At 47.2% G+C, this 17,498-nt stretch overlaps 1 protein-coding gene across 5 annotated transcripts in view; it reads left to right on the forward strand.

Moving 5' to 3' along the window:
• Positions 1–11,462, forward strand: part of Il17rd (interleukin 17 receptor D) — a 69,006-nt gene extending 57,544 nt beyond the window's left edge. For 2 of the 5 annotated variants that reach the window (XM_004864312.4, XM_087181498.1), the window contains exons 11-13: positions 824–1,008; positions 3,373–4,321; positions 5,518–11,462. In XM_004864312.4, coding sequence (XP_004864369.1) covers positions 824–1,008; positions 3,373–4,321; positions 5,518–5,630 — 1,247 coding nt within the window. In that variant the 3' untranslated portion in view covers positions 5,631–11,462. The remainder of the gene's footprint in view (positions 1–823; positions 1,009–3,372; positions 4,322–5,517) is intronic. The other 3 variants (XR_002389214.2, XM_004864313.4, XM_087181499.1) reach the window with 3 other exon arrangements.
• Positions 11,463–17,498: the final 6,036 nt, after the last annotated feature.

The following is a 17,498-nucleotide window of genomic DNA, read 5'->3' on the forward strand; positions in this document are numbered from 1 at the left end:
TACTGTAGTTCTCAGAATAAAAATATTTGACTTGAGATCTCAGGAGCCACTAAAAGGATAGGTGCGACTTAATTCTCAAATGTAAGATAATAATCAAGGGCATAAAGGAAGTCTAAAGCATGGGGAGGGAGACAGGGAGGGATTGATATACATAAGTCAGACGTCATGTGAGACCCTTAAGATCTATGCCCTTAGCTGGGCACAATGATGCCACCTATGGTCCTAGGCACTTAGAAAGCTGAGGCAGAAGGGTCACTTGAGGCCAGGAGTTGGAGGCCAGCCTTGGCAACATAATGAAACTTTGTCTTAAAGAAAGAAAAGAAAAGAGGATTTGTATATTTTACCTTTTTTTTTTTTTTTTTTGAGACAGGGTCTTGCTCTCTATTCCAGGCTGTCCTTGAACTTACTGTGTCACCCAGGCTGGCCTTGAACTTGTGGTGATTTTCCTGCCTCAGCCTCCTGAGTGCTCGAATTATAGGCATGTACCACCATGCCCGGCTCCTTTTTTTCTTTTCCTTTTAAAGGTCAGCTCTGCCAATGCTTAATTTGTCTAGTGGTGTATTTGGCAGTTTCTTTCTTTTTTTTTGGTACCGGGGATCGAACTCAGGTCCTTGCACTTTCGAGGCAGGCACCGGAACCACTGAGCTAAATCCCCGACCCTCGAGTGGTGTATTTGATTGCAAGAGCCAGTTCTGGGCAGTTCTTAGCTTCTCCAAGGTCAACTTCAGATTTAAGAACAGATTTGGCTTTCTGATGCTCCACGTCATGGGACAAGACAAAGCTCTGTTCATAGGTGTCAATCCTATCTTCTTTCCCAATTTAGAAAATATATATTCACATTTAGATGAAGAGAGCTCTGAGTCCTCCACGTATACTGCAGCAGTCCCCCGAGAGAGGCTCCGGCCTCGGCCAAAGGTCTTCCTCTGCTATTCCAGTAAAGATGGCCAGAATCACATCAATGTTGTCCAGTGTTTTGCCTACTTCCTCCAGGACTTCTGCGGCTGTGAGGTACAGAATTTAATAAAGTCTCTCGCCCTGGGCAGTGATCCCTATTCTCTCCTTACCGTTTTCTCTCTCCAGGGCTGCTGTGTGACACCTGGCTTTGATTAGTGCCAGTTTCTTCTTCAGTCTGTCCTCTGGATCCCATGCCCTAAGTGTTTTATAACTTGGTTTTTAACCTTGACATAGTCCTGTTCAAAAACCTTGATTGGTACCCACATGGCAGGAGCTTTTGTGAGTATTAAGAAATAAAACTAAAAACTGATTGCCTGCCTTGGGAACATGTAAACCAGGGTGCTGGTTGGGGAGTCACTGTAGCTATCCTGGTAGGCATGTGCAGGACAGAAGCCCTAGTGGAGGAGAGTCAGAGACAGAATGACAGGAGGATGATTCTTGAGGTGGGGCGGGTTGGGGGGGGTTGTTACTGAGAAGGGGAATGGGAGATGGTCTTTGTCCTGAAAGAATTCTTGAGGACCAGGAGAAAAGTTTAACAGACAGGTCTGTTTGTAAGGTTGAAGTCACGGAAAGGGAAAACCAGTGGTTTAGGAGAAGGCAGTAGTGCAGGACCAGCAGGAGGGAAGAAGGGAGGTGCTTGTGAGGCAGGCGGTGGCACCACTGAGCTCAATCCCTGGCCTCTTAGCCATTCTTTTTTTTTTTTTTTTTGGTACCAGGGATTGAACTCGGGTCCTTGTGCTTGCGCAGCAGGCGGTGAAACCACTGAGCTAAATCCCCGGCCCCCCTTAGCCATTCTTGAGTTTGCTATTCATGTGTAGCTCTTCTGTCATATCATACTAATTTTTAGAGTGAGGTCTGAAGCTATCATGGAAGCCATAGCAGTTTATTACAAATGCAACAGTTATATAACAATTAGGTATTGAATGTTATTTGTACTTTTTTTAATCAGTCCATGTTTGCAATACATAATGTTTGCACTCCTTGTGTGAAGTTGGTGCATGCACACAACACATTTTAATTCCGTTTTTCATCCCCTTTCCCTCCCTTCCCTGTTACTTGCAGTTTCTCAGACTCTCTCCATGTGCTGAGACTGCCCTCTGGTGTCAATAAAAAGCACGAGGGCTGATCCTGTTCCCCGCTCCCTGTGCCATGAGCTTGGCAGATCAGCGCCTGCTGGAAAACAACTGCAGACTCAGTCCGGTGGCACACACTGTCTCAGACAGTACAGACACATTTGGTGTTTCTTCCCAGTCCTTTTCTGCATAAATGAAATCACACATACAAATGTTCATTTTGGGCAGACTGGAATGATTTATTTCTATTAATGATTTTCTACACTATTAGTGGTTCTAGGCTAATGCCATTGTTAAAGCAACACGATCTGTAATATTGACTTAGCATAACTGAGGTAGTCCAAATTATTACATTATTAGTAGTTCAGTATTGCCCCATTCCTAATGATTTCCCATGGATAAATGGCTGGGAATGAAATTGCTGATTCAAGATAAGAATTTTTTTTTTTTAAATGCTTGGTATATTCTCCCAATTAGCTTAAGCTTGTACACTATTAGCAAGAACTACGGAAATAGACAGTTCAAGCGTATTTTAACCCAGTGGATGGATATCAGGGCATTCTTTCCTTTAGAAACATCTTAGAGCAGAAAAGGAAACAAAGCCATTTCAGGGTCTCTTTCCCCTGTGAGACCTGCGAAGCCATGGAGGAGGTGCTGGCCATCCTGGAGTGTTAAGCAGAAGAGCTGTGTTGCAACAACCACTCACTGCCCTCTCCAGCACTGACCAGCTGGTAAACCATATGGCTCACCCCAGGTCTGTGAGTGTCCAGAGAAGTCCACTTTGTCAGTCACACTGACGGTGTGAGTCACCTAGCATTGTGGGTGACTTGGCATCCAAACCTGAGCCCCATGTCCCAGCGCACTTTGGAGTCATTCATCTGTGTCCTCTCAAAACCTGCCAGCCTGCCTTCCAGGACCTGCTCCTTGCATCTGGCTGCCTTATTCATAATACACAGCAGTCCCACTTCCTTCCTATTCTGTGTTCTCCACAACACTGTGGGTTCCTAGAGGGCTCCCTCTGTGACTTTGACAAGTTAATAAAAGTCCTGTGCTTCTGTCTTCACTGATAGGGCAGCATACATAAGTCAGCATACATGTAACAACCCCACGTGATGCTAAAATGAGCCGATGGATGGCAAGCGTCTGCAGAGGGTTTGGCGTGTGACCCTCACCACAGAAACTTAGCTGTTCCTCCACACATTACTGGGTAACCCAGAGGCACCACACACTATGCAGATAATGGTTCAGGGACAGGTGATGTGACCTCCGTTAACATTCATTCTTCCTACCCAATTCTTATTCCTGAGTGTTGGTGCAGATGAGAAGATGTCTTGTTTCCTATCAGGTGGCTCTGGATCTTTGGGAAGACTTCAGTCTCTGCAGAGAAGGGCAGAGAGAATGGGTCATCCAGAAAATCCACGAGTCCCAGTTCATCATTATAGTGTGTTCCAAAGGCATGAAATACTTTGTGGACAAGAAGAACTACAAACACAAAGGAGGCAGCCTAGGTTCAGGGAAAGGGGAGCTCTTCCTAATGGCGGTATCTGCCATTGCTGAAAAGCTCCGCCAAGCCAAGCAGAGTTCATCTGCAGCACTCAGCAAGTTCATCACTGTCTACTTTGATTATTCCTGTGAGGGAGACATCCCCTGCATTCTGGACCTCAGCACCAAATACAAACTTATGGACAACCTTCCCCAGCTCTGTTCCCACCTGCACTCGGGAGACTACAATGTCCAGGAGCCTGGGCAGCACCCAGGACCTGGAAGTAGAAGGAACTACTTTCGGAGCAAGTCAGGCCGCTCTCTGTATGTTGCTATATGTAACATGCACCAGTTTATTGATGAGGAACCTGATTGGTTTGAAAAGCAGTTTGTACCCTTCCATCCTCCTGCACTGCGCTATCGAGAGCCAGTCCTAGAGAAGTTTGACTCAGGCTTAGTTTTAAACGATGTCATTGGCAAACCAGGGCCAGAGGGTGATTTCTGCCTAAAGGCTGAGGCTGCTGTTCTTGGGGCCACAGTGTCTGGAGACTCTCACCCACAGCCAGAGAGTCCGCCTGGCGGCTTGGACCAGGATGCTGAGGTCCAGGCACCCCATGATGGGGTCTCTGCCCTGCAGCCCCTGCTACTTACAGTGAAAGCTGGCGGCCCTTCGGACATGCCAAGGGACTCGGGCATCTATGATTCCTCCGTGCCCTCCTCGGAGATCTCTCTGCCTCTGATGGAGGGGCTCTCTGCAGACCGGACGGAAACATCATCCCTAACGGAGAGCGTGTCCTCCTCCTCAGGCCTGGGTAAGGTGCCATCCGGGCAGGTTCCTGACATTCTCCTTACGTATCTACAACCTGTCAAGGCATTTTTCGAATTTTGGTGCCGATTTACTGGAGAGTGAAAGTTGATGAGATGTATCACTCATTTGGGCCGGGGATTTAGCTCAGTGGCTTTGCTGCCTGCTGCGCAAGCGCAAGGACCCAAGTTCGATCCCCGGTACCAAAAAAAAAAAGTATCACTCATTTGATAGTCTAAGCATACCCCAGGTAACACGAATATTTGGGTGTTTGAGCTGCGGAAATACTGATGCTACATTATGGTGAACTGCCCAGACCTGGCCAGGGGTGTTCTGTAACATATAGAATGTGCACTATATGGCCTTTCTGAACTCCAAAAATATTGGATTACCAAAATACATTTGGGTGTAAAGAGGTATGTCTTTATTGAGACCTGTAGTGTTTACCCTCTTGGTTTTTTTTTGTTTGTTTTGGTGCCAGGGATCAAACTCAGGTCCCTCGGCTTGTGAGGCAGGCGGTGGAACCACTGAGCTAAATCCCTGGCCCACCCTCTTCTTGTTTTAAAAACTACATCTGTTGGGCTGGGGATTTAGCTCAGTGGTTCTGCCACCTGCCTTGCAAGCACAAGGTCCTGAGTTCAATCCCTGGTACCAAAAAAAACAAAACAAAAACAAAAAAACAGCTACATCTATTGAGCTTGAAATTCATGGGTACAGAATTTTCTTCTTCTTTGCTTAGCACAAGCCCATAGATAGAAGGGCTAGCTCAGCATGGTGGCAGATGCTTATAATTCCACCACTTGGGAGGCTGAGGCAGGAGGATTGCTGCAAGTTCGAGGCCAGCCTAGGCTATACAGAGAGATCGTGCCTCAAAAAAAAAAGAACTCCCCAAACTAAAATTGATCCCTTAGTAAACATTTTTCTATAAAGTTATTTAATTAAACAAAAAAGAAAAAGGCTCTGTAGGAGGATCCACTTCCCAAGAGAGCTCCAGCAGCATATCCTGTCAGGCATGCAGACCCTTGACCCTCCAGGAAGATGGGGAACTAGAACCTGTTAAGAGCTTGGGGTTCCGCATCGCGAGCTGGTTTGGGAGCCTGCCTCATTTGTGCAAAGCCTAAATTCAGATCCACCACTCTGGCAGTACCGTCTGCCCAGTGAAATTCAGTGACCGTGTGGCTCTGTCCTGTCTTCTCTCCTTAGGTGAGGAGGATCCTCCTATCCTTCCATCCAAGCTCCTTGCCTCTGGGGTGTGGAAAGCAGAACTTGGTTGCCTCAGCTACACTGATGAACTCCACGCCGTCGCCCTTTTGTAGCAAAATGGAAGAGCCTAAGCATTGCCACTTTAGCTGCCGCCTCTGGCTCTCCAGCTCATCTCTGTGGTTGCATCACCTCCTTGGAGCTGAGTACTCATGCAAGGGTATTTAGGGTGAAAATCTAGCCAGTACTTGGCCCCCAGCCCCAGCTATCTTGGCAACGTCTCCAGTTTGCTAAAACCATACACAGAGCCCTGAAAGGCACGTCTGTGAGGTCCAGGAGCAGCTTGCTCTGTTAGGTCAGTCCTTGCACCAGAGCCTATTCTGGCAGGTAGGAGGAAACAGAAACAGGACAATACCTGCCCTGATCATTCCGACTTTATTGACCTCTGCATACTTTGCCTGTTTACTGTTTGCTACTTTGGTTTGGAATGCTGTGTGGAAAAAATACTTGTAGTGTCATTATAGCCACAGAAATTAAGTGCCAGTCTCGCTGGAATCCATGTGGTATTATAGATGATGTTCCTATCTGGTTTCAGTGTGGAACTTAACAATGCCACGGGTATTAAATAAGCCTTGAGTCAAAGGTCAAGAAAGTGACTGATTATTCAGTGTACCTTTCTGAAAAATGAGTCTTTACATGTTACCGGGTGACTTGGCTGGCTAAGGTGGGGGTCCCAGCATTGTGACAATGGTTACATCCTGACCATTCCATCTCAGCTTTCTCTTGGTCTGAGTAGGCAGCATGTCTGTCAAGTTTCCCTGGGTTACATTTACTGTGCTGCAGCTCATATGATGGTGTCTTATTTTAAGAGACTGTTTCCCAGCTGCGCCGTATTATTCGAAGTTGAGTTCGTGCTTCAGTTGCCTTGGGGCCTAAACCTGTGTCCTGCATATTAGAGATGAGAATTCATTGAAATGCAGCAGTATATGGAGGTGGTGGCCAATAATCTGCTGAACCGGTTTTGACTGATGACAGGCCTCTTTTTAAGAAGGTCGAAAGGAGAGAACTGCCATAAAAGTAAATGTTCTATTTTTATGAATGACTTGTAAAAAAAAAATCAAATTTGTTTCCAAAGGGAAAACATTTGTTCATATTCCATTTGTTTAACACGTGTGTCGAGATGTCTCAGTCTCCTATGTGGAAGCCCTCGTCCTCCCTCTGCCCTGGAGCACGCATGGGTATCTTTCTCCTCCCTCCTTAATGGATGCTGTTGGGTTTTGGCAGCCTGTCTCCTCAGCAGTCAACCCAGGGACCTTAGTTTTTGGAAGATGCTGAAAAACATCCCAAGGTGGGGTGGGAGTGGGGATGGGACTGGACTTTCCCTCCCGATCACAGGCTGAGCAGGTGGAGAAGGGGAAAGCTTGCAGTCTTGCTGGAAAGAAGAGGTTTTGTGTGTATTTTGGATGCAAATGCCCTACTCCCTGTTCTGTAAAGGCAGCTGGCAGCCTTTTGGGAGAAGAACGTGCTCGTCTGTTCTCTGGCATCAAGTTTCCTGCAGCTGCTCTGAGGGAGCGACAGTGAGCTGGAAGCCTGTCTCCCCATAAGACCAGGCATGTTGGTAGAGGAGAGATAGTCCATGTTGTCACCATGCTCTCCAGGACAAAGTGCAGAGCCCCTGTCCGTGTAAGACCATCCTGTGCTTCCAGCCTTGTTATACATTCTGTGAAAGAGATTGGTGGGTCTGAACTTGCTAACATACAAAAATTAACTCGAAACATTATCAGAGATTTACAGAGTCTAAGAGATGGTTTTGTGCCCCCAGAGGAACCATTAGGGGCTGCTTTTAGCATAGATACTCGTCTTTTCATGTGAAATGAGACATCTTTGAGAACATGTCTCCAGAGACAGCCTGCAGGACTGGGAGGAGAGGAGCATTAACTGAGTCCCAAGGGTCTGGGCTTACGGCATGGATTCCCTCGGAAGGGAAATGGCAGGGACTGAGTTCTAAAGGTGATGTTTCAGTTTGGACTTAGGGTTTGGATTCTTATTTTGAAGTATTAGTGTGTCTAATCAACAAACTCAAACTCTTAACAGGCCAAATACTGAAAGTGCTGTATGATTCCCTAGCTCAGAATGTGTTGCATGTTAAGTCTGACCTCCTACTTTTGCTTCATTAGTTGTGCTATTTTCCCACACTCCCCATTGTGCTGGGAGTGGGAGGAGTTGTCTTGGAGATTAAGGCAAAACCTCTGTTCCAAGCAGAGCTCCGTATTTTTACTCAGAAAATGTCACAGACAGTGGAAATGATAAGATGGAATCCAGAAAAGGGTTCTGGTTTCTAGATATTGGGGAAGCAGCGATTAGATTATAGCAGTGATTTCAGTGGAAGGGCTTGATCTGAGAGTAAACGTGTGGGTAAGTTTGATGTTATCCTCTGGAAAGGAAACCAGGGCTCCAGAAAACTAAGGCTGACGGCCCGGAGCTAGTTTTTCACCTTAATTCATCAATATTTCTGGGAAAGGATTTAGCATCTGACGCTGTCAGCTTTATTGGGAGAGTGATTGAGGTAGTGAAAGCCCAGATGAGTGTGTGCTGTGCTCTGAGAAGTTGGCTGTAAGTAACAGACTTCCTTGGCGGGCCTGCCCACCCATGTGGAATGCAGGAGCTTGCTTTCCAGAGGTCTGAGACTTGGGGCTCGGAGGCACATGGATCTCCAGAAAGAATAACAAGGCATTGTAGTGCCGGCCCAGGTATTTGGCTTCAGACTACACTAGGTAATACAGTATTTTGAGCCACAAGGAGATTGGGCCATAATGGGAGTTCTGTTAACATGTTAGTATTAACCGAAGACAGTCCCAGATCATGTCTTTAGCAACGTGCTATCATTGGAATGAGTGTATAGTAGTAAGTTATAGATATTTAAGGTCACATATGTTTGTCAAAGTTCAATCTTGCTATTCCAAGCAACACCAGTTTTTGGCTTTGTGTTTTACCGGCCCATAGTTTCAGGTCCCCTGATTTATGTGCAACTAAACAGGAACGTATTACAACATTCCTCTAAAAATGTAGAGTAATGTGATTTTGAGAGATTTTTATCCTTGCGTTGAATATTTTTTCTTTTAAAAGAAACAAAAAGGGAAAAAAGCTATTTTATTCTTGATGAAGAAATGACACACACTTCCTCCCAAAAGAAAGAAAATCCTGCAGCCCCTAGCACCCCAACCTTCTCAAGAAGAGAGAATCACACTGTCTTTATTGGAGAAGTGGGCAATGCCAGTGTGAAGATCACTAGGTTTTTCTGGTGCTCTGTTTAGCAGATCCTGTGCCTTCAGGGGCCACCAAGCATAAGGGAAGCAGCTGTGTGGTGACAAATGGCTGCGTCTCTCCTCATCGTCAGGGACGATCAGGCACAGTGAGCCCATGGCAGACCCAAGAGTGCCTGTGTGTCTCACAGGTGGCAGCTGCTACAGCCAGCATAGTCAGACATTTCCTGATACACCCATTTCTCAGGAGAAGCTGAAAATTTCTTTTTATTTTATATATTAGCAACTAAAATTTTAAAGTATTTAAAGTGAATTCAGGACCAACAGAACACATAGATGGACCTAATTTGGCCCACTGGTTGCCAGTTTGTGATTTCTGCTTTAAAAGATTTGAAGCCAACCTCCAATAATTAACAAATGTTGGCTGCCATCAGGAAATGCTGTTGCTAAATGCAGCCAGTAGCTGGATTCTTTCTCTCCTTCAAAGAAATTTCATGGGATTCTGAAATGCATTTGGAATGTTTTGATTGCTTCCCTTACACTTTGTAATGTCTTTTAAAAATTTTTATTTTTATCACTACATGTTTGCAATACATAAAAGAAAGACAAGTTATGTGCTAATTTCTAAGACAGATTTATATTCTTCCAATATAAAAAATACAATGCTTAGAACAATTTCTTTTTTTTCTTTTTTAAGAATTTCATTTAAACTCTACAACCTGTAGTCCAGGGCCTTATTTATCGGTTAGCTCTCAACATAATTTTTTTAATAGATGGCATGTAATTTTGAGCTTAGGCCAAGACCTATCTAGGAAAAGAGGCATTTTGGAAAATGAAGCAGAAAATCTAGTTCTAGTAGGCTCAGGAGTCTACATTATCTTCTCTTAAATGACCTGTGAGTTGTGTTTTGGAGGTGAGAGGCAGTAGACACAAGTCCGATGCTGAAATATGAGGAGTCCCCACGGGTGTTGGGTCACTGTTGCCATATCACCTGTCCAGGCCCACAGTGAGAATAAATAAAAGGAAGTCAGACTGTAAGCCAATAGCTTTGACCCGATTTCAGAATGCGGGGCTAGCATGTTCCTTCCTTGGTGTCAAGGAACTGTGCCTGAAATTAGCCCAGACGTGTGGCTGTGGGTGAGGGTCTGGATTTTCAGTGAAGAAGATTTTGTAACCTACCCTGCTGATCAGATAGTTCTTTGTGTATCCTCCTTCTAGAAATTCAAACCAGCTTTCTTTTGTTCAGGGTGTAGTGGAGAAAGAACAGCTGGTCACCTCCTGTGTATTTGAAAATCACGGTGAAGTCATCCCCCTGGAGTTTTTATTTCAGTGGTAAATAATCCCACCCACTTAACTGTTCTTCACAGCCCCTATTTTCCAGTGGCTTAATGATTTTCACTGCTCTGTTGTTTCTCAGCTTCACACTCGTTTAGGTGCCCAAACAAAACCATTGGTGCCTTATGCACTTTGGTGCCTTGTAACTGCTAAGCTCAGGGTAGGGTTACTGGGAGATTCCTATGTGCCTGGCTTCTCTTACTAGGTGGAAGCAAAGTGGTACTTCTTAAAAATGTTGTGTCACTTAGAGTCCTTGTGAGAAGCCACACGTTGCTCCACCCCACCTTGGTGATTGTCCTCTGTCCTATCTTGTGCTTTATTTTCCCTGCAGAGGGCAAACACGTGGTGCTTACTTCTGATGTGTTTAATGTCATTCTGAAGCTTCAGGATACTCGAGACCAGCTCTACCGTCTGAGTGGCAGCTACCCCACCCTTACAAGTTTGGATTCTGTATCTCCATATCTAGAGACATGTAAAGTTTTTGAGACTTTGGATATTGTTACTTCAGTGTAACCACTGGAGAAGGGACAGCAGCAGTTGCCAAGTGCCACCTTCCTGATGCTGTTCGGGGGCTAACTTGCAAATGTGTTTGAATCCCCCAGTGAGGACCTTGGGCGGCTTTGGCCAGTTGTCTCCTGCCTACCCTTTGGTTCCTCCCCAAGGTTCATCTGGGACCATAGACACCGCAAGAAGACCTTTCCATGTTCTAAAGGGCTGGAGCCATGGCTCTCAGGTGGCCAGGTGCTGTCCTCCGCACAATCAAGTCTGCCAGTGCACACATCCATGCCTGACGTTTACACCATGGAAAATTTCAGTCACGAAGATTCCAAGGAGCAGTCCTGCCAGATGTAGTCAAAAGTAACTGCTCCCATAGTTAGGCCAAAAGTTCCACTGGATGTCATTAATGTGTTTATCTGTTATAAAAAAATTCTGTTGTTGTTTTTTGGTGTATTTTTTTCCTCCACAAGTCTGGACAGCAGCAAAAGTTTCTGTAAAAACCAAATGTGTTCATTTTGAGAATAAGTAACTTAGGTTTTCACTATTAAAAAAGAAAAGTTTCACTGTGGAAGGTCCCTGTTTTCCATCTTAGGGGGAAAGCCCCTGGAGCACAATGGTTATCGGTGTCATTGTTTTTGTTTCTCGTCTCTAAATTTGTCCTTTGTGGGATTTGGTGGAATAGTGAGCACTGACAGACTATAGCAGTGTGCTGTATTTTTACATTGGAAATGTTAGTAACATACGATTTGTGCATAACTCTGTAAATAGAGGATAGTAAACCACAGCTGACGTTTGCAAAATGTTTTTGTACTTTAGAATTTCTGTATCAAATAAAATGTTTTAAGACTCTCACTGTTGATTATTTAAACATCTGTCCTGTTTCCTACCTGGGGCTCTGGTACAGTTGTCAGGGCTCCTCCTCAGGACGAGAAGAGGGTGACAAGATTCCCCGCCCCCTTAGAGAAGAGAACCCCACTGCCCTGATCCACTTACCTCGGCCTGCAGTGAGCAGTGGCCGTCACCTGTGTGGTGTCTGGAGGCCTCTTCAGTGACACGGTTACTTACAGATAGAAGAAATTTGATTCTCAGAACCAGTGGACTTTACAGAAATTGACAAAAGACACTGAAATTTGGCAGCCACACACAAGTTAGAAAAAGCGATGTCTGCTCATTCTGCCAGGCTTTCTCTCCCACCTGTGTGTGCTCCATGCTCTGCAAGGTCACCTTGGTGCCCATCAACTTAGGGTTCAATTTCTAGCCCTGCTACTGTCTCTGTGACCTGTGACTGTAAGACTCTGGTCCTCAGTTTCCCATCAGTAAAATGGGCCATATGCTGTATTTCAGAGGGTGATGAATTAAACTACATATAAGTATAAAATGTTGCTACAACAGCTGGGTGTAGTGGTGGATACCTGTAATCTCAGCACTTGAGAGGCTGAGGCAGGAGGATTGCAGCAAGTTTGAGGCCAGCCTAGGCGACAGAGTGAATGAGTTCAAGGCCAGCCTGGACTATATAACGTGGCACGCCAGTGCTCCGAAAATGACAGGTATCCAGGAGAGAACCATAGGTATTAAGAAACAGCAATGACACAGAATACAAGCCCTTTGGCTATTGCTCATAAAGGATATGGTCTAAATTTTGGGTCTTAAGAACGTAAGATTTGTAATAATTGGATTTTTCTTGTTTTTTTTCTCCTCTCATTCACTTGAGATTGTTATGTGCTGAGGTCTTGCAACCTTTTTTGGGAGCCAATGAAACCAAGAGAGTGGTTAAAAAACAACTTTGCAGCTGGTTGTGGTGGCATAGGCTTATAATCCCAGCACTGGGAGGCTGAGGCAGGAGGATCACAAGTTTGAGCCCAGCCCTGGGCAACTCAGTGACTTAGTGAGACCTGACTCAAAATAAGAAAGGGCTGGGGTTGTAGCTCAGGGTGAAGGCTATGGGTTCAGTCCCCAGTACCACACAACCCCTGCTCCCCCTTCCAAAACCCACCTTTTCTAGAAGCACTGTTAATCACCCAGGGGGAAATTCCAACAAGTTCTTGTCTCTCACCTTGGTATAGCCCCTTTTTTAGTTCATATTTATCTAAGACTGCTTGGAAAAATGGAAATGACTGCTTGTCATTTCGCCCATTGATCTCTTTGTCATGGTCTCTGTCATTTCTCCTTATTTTAGGAGCAGACGTTTGAGCATCAAGCTTTATGTGCATGATCTCATTTATCTCCGAAGCCACGCTTTTGGGCAGGTAATCTGACTGTCCCCATTTTACCGCAGTGTGTTCTTGCAACTCCTCCCCTGGCTGGGGCTGGCCAGCGGCACAGCTCCTGTGTCCTCTCAGTAGAGGTCTGGCTGTCCAGGTAGAGGTGGACTTGAAAAGGTCTGCTTGGTCAAAGGCGACATAAAGCTGCCCCGTGAAGTGGGTGGTGGAGGAGGAAGTGGTGTGGACCACCTGAGTTTCAGTACTGTTGGTTTCTGTGCCGACCGTTGCCCCCTTTCTCACCAGCACCTTGTGTGGAAGGAATCACTGCATCATTTTTGAGATTCTGAGGCCCCCAAGTTGGGCAGCTTTGTCAAGGCTTCAGGCAAGGAATTGGCAACCCTGAGGCTGAAGCATCTGACGTGAGCATCCTTGCTCCCAATCAGGCCATGTCCCCTCCATGTAGCTTAAGGGGAAGGAAGGACTTTAAGAACCAACACAGTGGGACTGGGGATTTAGCTCAGTGGTTCTGCTGCCTGCCTTGAAAGTGCAAGGTCCTGAGTTTGAGCCCCTGTACCAAAAAAAAAGAAACAACACAGTGTCTTGAGTCATTGATAGCAGAGTTTGTCTTTGCCTGTTGAGAGTAAATCTGGTTCAGAGTTTAAGAAATGCATCCTGACATGAAGAAACTCAATTTGAAGAATTTCATTTTAATAACAGGAATTTAAATACATTTTTAAAATATTTCATTAAAAATAGAAGTTGTGGGCCGGGGATTTTGACTCAGTGGTTCCGCTACCTGCCTTGAAAGTTCAGGATCCCGAGTTTGATCCCTGCTACCAAAAAAAAAAATTTGTAGCTCATACTATTAGTGAGGAAAATCCTTTTATTTTGTTTGTAGTTTGAGACAGGGTCTTGCTATGTAGTTCAGGCTGGCCTTGAACTCATCGTGATCCTCCTGCCTCAGCCTTCTGAGTGTTGGGATTGCAGGCATGCACCACCATACCTGGTGAAAAATCCTTTTTGGATAACATGAGGAGCCCTAATTTTTACCACATTGTTAGAAAGTGGAGTCTGGGTCAGACAGTGAACCCCGGGGCTGTGGGAATGTGGTCTCCGGGAGACAGGTTAAAGGGTATACAGTTAAGCAGATCTGCCCTGGGGACTGATGGGCTGAGGTGGACCAGCTGGGGAAAGATGGGCACCTACTTAGATGTCACTCCTTGTTTGAAGCCACCAGTGGCCCTGGAGGTGAACACTGAGTTCTTACATGGCAGTCCCTTTTCTTCTGACCATAGCAGACTGTTTTGAGGTTCCTCACTCCTGCGTTTCTGCTCAGGGCCTTTGTGTACCGTTTCTTTTGCCTGGAAGACCTTCACGTCTCTTGTCTTTCTCTCCCTCCTTTGCTGCAAAACCTTCCCTGACCAGTGTCCACACCTAGTCTAGGTCCTGACACGTGTCTCCAGGAGTATGTGGTTACTTGTTTTGTATTTTTGAGATGGGGTCTCAACGAGGTAGTTAAGACTGGTCCTGAACTCACCATGCAGCCCAGTCTGGCCTTGAACTTGGAGTGATCATCCTGCCTCAGCCTCTTGAGTGCTGTGATTATAGGCGTGAGCCACCATGCCTAGCTCTCCAGGAGCATTTACCTCAGTTTGTATGAGTATGGGACAGACCCACTTGCTGACTAGAGTGGCCTTCCTTGAGGGCAGATCTCCCATCTGGGGGGACTCGGGACACTGCTCCTTTGACCAGCTCAGGGCCCCAGCCCTACCACCAAGGAGGCCCTGGGGCAAGTCCCCTCCTCTCTGTCCTCACAGGGTATTGTGAGGGTAAAACAGGCCAAGGGGGATTGCTCAGGGCCTGGCACAGGGCAAGTGCTCAGAAACATTAATGTTGCTCTCAGCTGGCCCCAGGATAAGCAACATTGGTTAACAGTAAAGGAAGAGATTTTCCCGAGAAGAAAACTGCAAATTGAGATAAGGCTCCATCCATTTACCAGGATACCTGAAAGGTCGCCTGGCTGCTGCACATATTTCCCCTGAATGGCTTATGTTGTCTCCAGGTTGCTCTCCACTTGTGCCGTCTGCAGGCTCTGTGACAGGTTCTTAGACATGGGGTTGGCTTATGACACAGGCTCCCTCCCAGTCCTCCGTGTGTACTGAGTGGCTGCCGCTGTGCCACCCCTGAGCTCCCTCCCCCTCCCCCCAGGGCTTTGTACTTAGGTGACAGCCCAGCTCCAGGACAGGCTTGGGTGGGCCGGGTGTTTGGTATTTCTACCACACAGTCTCTGTCCCTCTGCTCCCTGCTTAGCCTTGTGTCTCAGATTTCCCTCCAGCTTAGATGAGAGCGGAAAGGACTTGCTTCCAAAGAAACCCTTGGTAGCTGCTTGTGGAGTGTTGTCCTTAGGCCAGAGCAGTCAGACCAGCACGGGCTTCCCCATCCCCTGCAGTGGGCCGCACCAGGCTAGGGTTGCTTCATTTACCATTTGCTTTCAAAGCCCAAAACAAAGTGTATGGGGGAGGGGGGGATTGGTGCCGAGTAGCTACAGGCAGAGGCTGATTCCACGTCTGGAGGTTACTTTCTTTTCAGGAAGTAACCAGAAATGTGTGTTAAAGTATACTGTGCAAAGATTTTCATCACCACACAGCATCCTGATACTGAGAAATGAGAAGCAAAACAGGTATCAATAGGGATTAATTTTTTCAACAGGGATTAATTATGAGAAGATGGCATATTCACTCCCGCAGCGGCCTTTAACAACAATGTTCAAGGCAAAGGAAAAGCCTAGCAATGTGTTAAATGGAAAAGGACTCAGTCCAGTGTGACTGTGGTGGCTTTTACTCTTTATCCCTCGCGGTATATTTCATGTGTTTTAATGAAAGGTGTTATGTAATCAGGGTTTTCAGTATATGCTCACACGCAACAAACTCGGCAAGTGTCCAAGGTACAGTGGGCACTAGGAGGCCGGGGCTGGTGGTCTCTGTGTCTTGGCTTTCTCCCTTCTCTAAGCCAGCAGGGGGAGCATTATGAACCCTTGTGGGATAAAACCACTGTGTTGCCAGCCAGCACGCCTTGCTCGCAGATGTGCTCTAGTTTCTGGAAACCCTGAATTATAAAACAGGAAGTCAAGGTGTTTGCTTTTAGTAATAATAAAAAGGCATAGCTTTTGGCTGTGGACAGGAGATGCACCCACTGCATCACTGCCCACTCAGCAGCCATTGTGATGTCCCTGAGCCTCAGCTCGCATCCCATCACGCCTCTGCCTGAACCTTTCTGGGCTTACGGCTGATGTCTCATCTTGACCACCAAGGCCTGCCAGCTTTGTTTTCCTGACCTGCCCTCTGTGTGGGCTTCCAGCACTGTGGCTGTGCTGTCTGCCTCTGGGCTTCCACTTCTCCCTCCCTGTGAGGGCTCAGCCCAGGCCCTCCTCCAACAGGAGGCTCCCTCTACCTGGCCAGTGTTTCTTCTAGGTGTCCTGCCATCTTCTGTCTCCCAGCTGCCCAGTGAGGGGTCTGCCTCCCTCGAGAGCTCCGTGAAGGCCCAGACTGTCTGCCTTGGTAAGGCACCACTATACCCCAGAGCCCGGCACGATGTATTCCATCTAGCAGACCCTCAAAGAAGTGTGAAATTGAATCTCATAGGAAGAAAACTTCTTTGCCAAGCCTCCCTGGGTAGAATCTTGGGGGGTGGACGTTCCTGGTGAGTTCTGGATAAAGGAGAGTGGGAACCCATCGCTCGATACCTGGGCACCTTGGGCTGATGCTCTTTCCTTGGCAAATGGGCCCAGCTCTCATCTCCAGGCCCTCTCTGCTGAGTGTGGGGCTGGCTTAAACACTGTAAGCTTCAATTTCTTCACCTGAGAAGTGGGGCCCACTCGAACCCTGCACTATGTGAGACCGTTGTGAACGTTAAATTTGATCAAGGACCTAAAATACACAGAAAGCATTTTTAGCAGCAGCGTCACACTTTCATGACAGCCCAGTAACTACAGTCTAGATCATTCTTTATCCCTGATTGTACGAGTTGCTGGGGCAGTTGGTGTTTGTGTGGATGAATGAATGAACTCAGAAAATGGTTTCTGATTGCCACGTTTGTTTCTGCATGTGTGACACGGGCCACAGCTGGCCCTGCTCCTTGCTCGGCGACACCTAAAACCAGGGATCCCTGAGAACGTGCTGGGCGCCGAGGGCTTCCCCAGCAGCTAGTGAGTGGCTCTTCTCACTGTCACCTCCACAGTCAAGGGCAATGACCTGACCGGCCCAAGATTAGCTTTCAGCGCTGTCAGGGGCTCCCACCGGCAAGCACTGCCCCTAGGCCGCAAGGGGAACAACATGCCACTCCGGACACGAGGGTCGCCATACTCTGTGCGGATACCTGTCCCCCCCCCAGGAGCCCCGTGGTTTTGGCGGCGCGTTTTCGGCCGCGGAGAGGGAGCCCTCCGCGACACACTGAACTCTGCCCGAGGGAGTCGGGTTTGGGAGGCTGAGAATATCTTGGCGTCCCACTGCCCCTCCCTTCCAGCCTTCGGAAGACCCAGGCAGGGCTCGGGCGCAGCAGTGGCCACCTGTGCGAGTCGCCGTGCGCTCCAGCCCGGCCCGTCGCTCAGCGCTGTGGGGTCCCGCCCGCCTCCTGCCCACGTGGCCGCCCGCCGCCCTCTCCGGGGGGCGCTCTCCAGCCGGCCCCGCCG

Source organism: Heterocephalus glaber, unplaced genomic scaffold (assembly GCF_053883595.1).
Source record: "Heterocephalus glaber isolate CG9 unplaced genomic scaffold, H.glaber_assembly_v1.0 deba00001472, whole genome shotgun sequence".
Classification (NCBI taxonomy): Eukaryota; Metazoa; Chordata; class Mammalia; order Rodentia; family Bathyergidae; genus Heterocephalus; species Heterocephalus glaber.